Below are 7,500 nucleotides of genomic sequence, written 5' to 3'. Positions count from 1 at the left end.
GGAACTGGAGGAGATGGGTAGGATGTTCTGCCAGAGTCTGTTGGCCCTGAGGAAGAACTCCATCACCTTCAGCAGTGAGCTCATAACACACGCTGCTGCCATCCTCCACCTGGACAGCAGTCTGCCGGACCACAACTCCCACAAGTCAGTGCTTCCCTCCCTGCGGTCTGCCCAACCTGTTTTAATGAACTGTTTGTAACGTAGAGACCCTGCTCATAGGCAGCTGCCTGGCCGTGCAGGGCTGTAGTTCACTGGCCTTGGCTGGGCATTTAAACTGAAGCTGAGCTGTGGGCTCCAGGGCTACAGAGTCACTGTACACTCCTCATCCATCTTTTCTGTGTGTCTCACCTGCAGTTCTTCATGGAAGCTGAACTTCCTCATGGTCTTCTTGTTTTCATTATTTCTCTTTCTTTTTCTTGTTCACTTACCACCATCTTTCTTGCAGGGCAGAGTAGACTGAAACTGCACTATTGATTTTTAAAAACTTCAATTAAACTCTTGGGTGTGTCTTAAATGATTCTCAGTTGCTCCCACAGGCGGTGAGATAACTAACTCTCCATTAACTCTCTCTGCTGGGATTAACTCTCCATTAACTCTCTCTGCTGGGATTAACTCTCCATTAACTCTCTCTGCTGGGATTAACTCTCCATTAACTCTCTCTGCTGGGATTAACTCTCCACTAACCCTCTCTGCTGAGAATAACTCTCCATTAACTCTCTCTGCTGGGATTAACTCTCCACTAACCCTCTCTGCTGGGATTAACTCTCCATTAACCGTCTCTGCTGGGATTAACTCTCCATTAACCGTCTCTGCTGGGATTAACTCTCCACTAACCCTCTCTGCTGGGATTAACTCTCCACTAACCGTCTCTGCTGGGATTAACTCTCCACTAACCCTCTCTGCTGGGATTAACTCTCCACTAACCCTCTCTGCTGGGATTAACTCTCCACTAACCCTCTCTGCTGAGATTAACTCTTCACTAACCCTCTCTGCTGGGATTAACCCTCCACTAACCCTCTCTGCTGGGATTAACCCTCCACTAACCCTCTCTGCTGGGATTAACTCTCCACTAACCGTCTCTGCTGGGATTAACTCTCAGTGGAGAGTTGTGTCTGTGTGTCAGTGGTGTGTGATGTGAGTGGTCACACGTCTGTCCCTCTCAGAGGACGCAGGTCTGTCCCCCTCAGTGGACACAGGTCTGTCCCCCTCAGAGCGAGGACACAGGTCTGTCCCCCTCAGAGCGAGGACACAGGTCTGTCCCTCTCAGAGCGAGGACGCAGGTCTGTCCCTCTCAGAGGACACAGGTCTGTCCCTCTCAGAGTGGGGACGCAGGTCTGTCCCTCTCAGAGGATGCAGGTCTGTCCCTCTCAGAAAGCCTCATAGCTGCATTAAACTGCTAATCCACTCTGAAATGAGAATGCTGCAAGGTCACTCGAAGGTCACGCCTGCCTGCTAACTCACTTGGGTTTAATTTATCTTGCCACCTGAAGAAGTTACCCAGGGAGACGTACGTGCAGCCAGGCTCAGGGACAATGTTGCGCAGAGGTGATGTGGAGCCATGCTCGAAAGTTTAAAGGCTGTGGTCAGAAATTCTCCAGATGTTATTTTAATAAGCTCTAATTACCCAAAATATCTGTTACAAAAGATGTTAATATCATTCCCCCTATCTTTTATCAGCTTCCCGAATCTCCGCTGTCTCACAGCATGTGTGTATTGTACTCACCAACCTCCCCACCACAAATCCTGAAAACCACACAGTCTCTGCTCAGTAGGAACAGAAATACACTGGAATGACAGGCTGCTAGCACACGGAGGGTCTGGGGACTCTCATTCCATGGCATTAAAGCTGCCTAATGCCAGATTTCATAATTCACTCATTTCGTAGGATTCACATGCATTTATCAGTTTGTTAATGTGCTGAACGAAATGTAATGCACCTGTGACAAGGTGAGTGCTGCAGAGCAGCAGAGGGCGTGGCCTTTAAACTCCAATGGTGCAGGAGGGGCATGGCATTTAAACTACAACGGTGCAGGAGGGGGCGTGGCATTTAAACTCCAATGGTGCAGGAGGGGCGTGGCATTTACACTAGAACAGTGAAGGAGGGGGCGTGGCATTTAAACTCCAGTGGTGCAGGAGGGGCGTGGCATTTACACTAGAACAGTGAAGGAGGGGGCGTGGCATTTAAACTCCAGTGGTGCAGGAGGGGCGTGGCATTTAAAGTCCACCAGCTGGGTAGGCATCTTGAAAACATGGAGGGAGATGAGTGAGTGCTTAGGAATAAAAACAAGCCAAACAGAAACATGTTTCATGAGAAGGTGTGACAGATGATCCTAGAACAGTGATTCAGTGTCCTAGAATCAGTGTCAGCAACCCGTGATGGTTTTTCCCACCTTATTATTAGATCAACCAGTCATGGTCATGAGTGCTTTGAATAGTATCGGTCATGGTTAGAGTTGTATACACAGGCTAATCCACTCTCAGATTCCTCCTGTTACAGGATCAGTCCAGTGGATTAGGAATTATGGGGTTGTAAAATAATAATATTTTACAATAATATGATGCCCATATCACTATGCACGCATGTGGAGTCTGTCCAGAGCTGTTAGTGCTCTGCTGGTGGGTTTAGAATGTCCCAGACATTAGGGTTCCACATATGATGTCATAAAGGCTTTCTAACTCCAGAACCACAGGGAGCATTTCAGAACCACTGCAAGAATTCTAGAACCAAAGGAGAATTCTAGAATCAGAGTGAGAATTCTAGAACCAATTCTAGAACCAGCAGTGTTAGCTAATGTCCTCCATAGCCTCTATGTGAGCCTGTCTGCATGAATAACCCCATCCAGACACATGCATTCAGTGTCAGTATGTGAGATGTTGGCTGTCTGTGTATTTAACACACATTCAGTTTCATCAAGTGACATCTCTATGTCCTGCAGGCCAACAGCATTGAGGCTGTTAGGGTTTTATTGAAGATACTTTAGTCTCTCTCACTTATATAGTCTCCACAAAATTAACTGTGAATATTTATTTATTTATTTATTTATTTATTTTACCAGATTAATCAAGGATTTGAGAAATAATTCTGATCTCTCATTGTGCTTTTATTGGAAACATGTCTGTAAACATTTGTTTTGTTTTGTACTTATTAAAATATGTTTTTGTATTCCAGCTAACCACAGGGTTAGTAAAGCCAAACACAGAAGCCCTGTCACATGACAACCAGTCAGGGTGCTGCTGGAAATCAAACCTCATAGACCAGTGAGCAATGCTCCCAGTACAGAGATGGCCAACACTAGTCACAGAGGTCCTGTGATTCAAATATTTACATGTCATAACACAGAGCTCATGTCCTATCTGTGTGTCTGGCATCTGGGATATTACATGAAGGTTGGACCTGCAGAAAATGAATTTCATGATACTGTACAAAAAAGGCATTTCATCTGGCCTATATTATCTATCTATCTATCTATCTATCTATCTATCTATCTATCTATCTATCTATCTATCTATCTATCTATCTATCTATCTATCTATCTATCTATCTATCTATCTATCTATCTATCTATCTATCTATCTATCTATCTATCTGTCTGTCTGTCTAGTCTTCTTTCTGTTCAGCTTTATGATATGGAGTTTTGTTTTAGGGAAGCTAATTGCATAATTTTATTATGATGGCTTCATAGGAAATCAATGTTCTTTCATGATCATTCATTTGAGGTCTTGAGTTCAATTTATTTTAAGATCAAACTGTAATTAATCTTATCTCATCCAGAAAAGACATGGCTCTTAGTGGAATACTCAACGTGGATCAATATGTGTGTGTGTAGTGCATAGTGTGTTGTGTGTACTGTGTAGTGTAGTGTGTGCTGTGTGTTGTGTGTGTAGTGTAGTGTGTGTGTGTGTGAGTGTAGTGTAGTGTTGTGTGTGTGTGTGTAGTGTAGTGTGTGTGTGTAGTGTAGTGTATGTGTGTGTGTGTGTGTGTGTGTGTGTGTGTAGTGTAGTGTTGTGTAGTTTGTGTGTGTGTGTGTGTGTGTGTGTGTGTGAGAGACATTCCTGTTGAATTCATCGCCTTGTTTACGTTTTTTAAAACAATTTTTGGCTTAATACCAAACAGGGGTTTTAATATATAAATTCAGCCAGTGAACATCCATTATCAGAGTGGCACAGAGACTATTTTAATAATGGAGGATTAGTTGTCTGCGAGGCCACACGTAGACTCGGTTCTCCGCCCAGCGTGGCCTGCTGCTTCTCCTGATCACTGGACTGATTAGAGCAGCGTTCGCTGAATGGATACAAGAATAATCCGATTAAGTCTACGTTTATGCCATAATTGCAAAACTGATGAAGGTTTTCTTTGTGTCTGGTGCCCCAGCACATCCTGAGAGGAGAGAGATAAAACACGTTTCTAATCTTATAAACACTATTATATTCCCCATGGCTAATTTCTCTGTGAAAGGTTAACAAACCAAGTTAGCTACTGACAGTGTGTCTACAAAGAACACTTATGTGAAAACGGCGTTTCAAGCCACTTGAAATGAAAAGATCTGTGTTTGTTTTAGGGCCGTTTGTGTCATGCATACAAAATGTCTTGGAACACAAGTGAGTAATTTCCGTAACGTAGTGCCACTAACCCTGTAAAGAACATGATGATCTCACCAAGGGGCAGACACTAATCCTGGATAAGTACTCAGGCCTGGGATTTAGGCTGTGTATTCCCAAGCCTTTTATTGCCAGGACAGAAATGCAGTTGTTTTCCTGACATTGTCATGGTAGAGAGGAAACATAACTAACTATGGAGCAGGAATCACAAGGCAGCCTTGGAGCAAGCGTTTTCTACGCTCCAGCGCTCCGAGAGCAGCAGTAATTGGATTTGAACTGTAAACATTGAACTGGCCGTGTTGTGGTTTCTGGATGTCAGTGTTTGTCTCTGTGTCTGAGTAGAAAAAACACACTTCCCATTTCACACTCTTCACATTTGCAAAAGTCTGCTGGTCAGAAACAGTGTGCCGCTCATGCTCCAGAAACACTGTGGTCCAGGCGGTCACGAGAACAGAATGAGCTAAAGTCACTTCAGTCAGCAAGGTTGAAAGGTCATGAGTCATGGGTCAAGGGTGTTTAGGCTTGAGGCAGTTGAAAAACTGATTTATGTTTGGTGCAGTGTATAGGTGCAGAGGAACAGCTATGATAGCAGACACCGGGTAAGATCTACTGGTTTGACTGGCTGTTTTGTGCCACTGGATGTTATGAGCTCTTACACTGCAGTGACACTGCGTGAGGCTTGCACTGCAGTGACACTGCGTGAGGCTCACACTGCAGTGACACTACACGAGGCTCACACTGCAGTGACACTACACGAGGCTCGCACTGCAGTGACACTGCATGAGGCTCACACTGCAGTGACACTGCACACATTGACAGACAGTTTATGTTAAGGAAGTTTTTTTTTTTTTTTTTACATTTTTAGTAAAGTATCCTAAACGTTGACATGAAGGTGTATCACACCAGACAATCTTCCACTCACAGATGTGTAATATTGGACTGTTTTTCTCAGTAAATAAATCTAGTGATGTTTTAGGTCAAAGTTATGCATGAATGTAGAGATACAGGCCATGATGGTTCTGTTTGCTCTGCCACAGCACTGACATTACAAACTCACATCATCATATCATCAACTTGCGTCCAGAAAATATTTGAGAACTGTTTATGTGCAGTATCACTCACTACACTGCCTCCGTGTTTTACCTTTAGGGTCATAAACCACAGGGTCACCTTTAGGGTTACACCCGCATCTCACCCGCATCTCACCCGCATCTCACCGGCATCTCACCCGCATCTCACCCGCATCTCACCCGCATCTCACACGCATCTCACACGCATCTCACACGCAGTCTTCATAGCTTTCATCCGCTTCCATGTCACGTCTCCTGATTTGACATTCCTCACATAAGGCACCCTGTAAATATTCATGTAATATTTGAATGAATGATCTATTATTCATGCATTTGCTTAGCAGGTGTCTGACCGAGGGGCGAATCTGCTCGGGTTCTGCTGGTGTTCTGGAAACACAACAAATTCTGTGAGTGCTGTTACATCATTAGTACATAGTCCAATTTAGCAAAGCCCCCAGAACCCATCGCTGAAGGGAATCGCAGATTCAGTGAACTGTTTCCTCTGCTTCACCATGAACGTCCTGTCTGGCCTCCACCTTTCAGGGTTGTTTAGATTGTTAATATCGACTGTGCTGAAGTAGTCTCACTCAGTTCAGATGCGCAAACCTTCACCAGGGCTGATCCCAGGCCTGCTGATGTGTCATCTCGAGTGACTCGCACGGTGACTCCCACCAACGGAGCGAAGTTGAACGTGAGAGCCTGCTCATACCTGTCTCGTGTTTCTCATCACTGCTCAGATCCTCTGGCTCTTCACTGCTCTCCTAAGCAGTCGACTACAGTGCCACTGCTTCATGGTTGTGTTTTTTTTAATCTGTCTCATTCTCCAACCCCTGCCTGTGTGTTCTCTCCACAACCCTCCCAATTCCCATCGATCCCGCCACCACACTTACAGTGAATTACACACCATTTAGCAGTAACTGAAAGGGCAGCTGATTGTGTCTTAGCAACCAATAGCACAACCAGCCCGGCTAAGTGCTGAGTTTCCCTGGAGCTAGTCGCAGGCCCACGCTGGACAAATATGGATTGTTTTCCGTTCTTTCCATGCTCTTGCACCGGGCTGTTGGTACGGACTTCACGACGCTCTGCTTCTCAGGCTCATTGATGAAAAACTGACTCTAACTGTCACAAAGATTCATGGATTCTGTAACGCCAAGCGGAGCAAAATGAATGCGGCTTGTCTCTCTGGCTGAGCACTTAGACTAATTGAAAAGTAAGAGAGGGGGTTGTGGAAGAAATTAGATGTTTTTTTTAATAATTCATATCCTGAGATGAAAATCGTTGCGATCCAATTACTGTTACCCTGCACTCTGTTAGAGGAGGTGCCGTTGTTCACACCTCCTCAGACGTGATTCCTTCATGCTAATGTGCAGAATGCCATCAGCCCTCTGCTCAGGAAAACAACTGCAGCTTATGGAGATTTTAACCTTTTAGTTCAGCTGTTCAGTGAAATCTGCATCGGATGGCGGTAGATGTGGATGAAGGCACGTGAACGCCTCATGTGCCCGGAGCACAGGCAGGTGGAGGACACCTCACGTGCCCCAAGCACAGGCGGGTGGAGAACACCTCACGTGCCCCGAGCACAGGCGGGAGGAGAACACCTCACGTGCTCGGAGCACAGGCGGGTGGAGAACACCTCACGTGCCCCGAGCACAGGCAGGTGGAGAACACCTCACGTGCTTGGAGCACAGGCGGGTGGAGAACACCTCACGTGCCTGGAGCCCAGGTGGGTGGAGAACACCTCACGTGCTCGGAGCACAGGCGGGTGGAGAACACCTCACGTGCCCCGAGCACAGGCGGGTGGAGAACACCTTACGTGCTCGGAGCACAGGCG

The 7,500-nt window shown here is 45.8% G+C and overlaps 1 protein-coding gene across 4 annotated transcripts in view; it reads left to right on the top strand.

The window, feature by feature from the left end:
• LOC113579058 (cytosolic carboxypeptidase 4) overlaps positions 1-7,500 on the top strand; it is a 137,618-nt gene that overhangs the window by 124,174 nt on the left and 5,944 nt on the right. For 3 of the 4 annotated variants that reach the window (XM_035532451.1, XM_035532452.1, XM_035532454.1), the window contains one exon: positions 1-144. This exon is cut by the window's left edge and continues 20 nt beyond it. The exons of the other annotated variant lie outside the window; for it this stretch is intronic. In XM_035532451.1, the coding sequence (XP_035388344.1) occupies positions 1-144 (144 nt within the window). The remainder of the gene's footprint in view (positions 145-7,500) is intronic. 4 annotated transcript variants of the gene reach the window in all.

This window comes from Electrophorus electricus, chromosome 12 (genome assembly GCF_013358815.1).
Source record: "Electrophorus electricus isolate fEleEle1 chromosome 12, fEleEle1.pri, whole genome shotgun sequence".
Taxonomy (NCBI): Eukaryota; Metazoa; Chordata; class Actinopteri; order Gymnotiformes; family Gymnotidae; genus Electrophorus; species Electrophorus electricus.
Note: the sequence above shows the minus strand (reverse complement) of the source record. Positions and strands in the feature narration are given on the sequence as shown.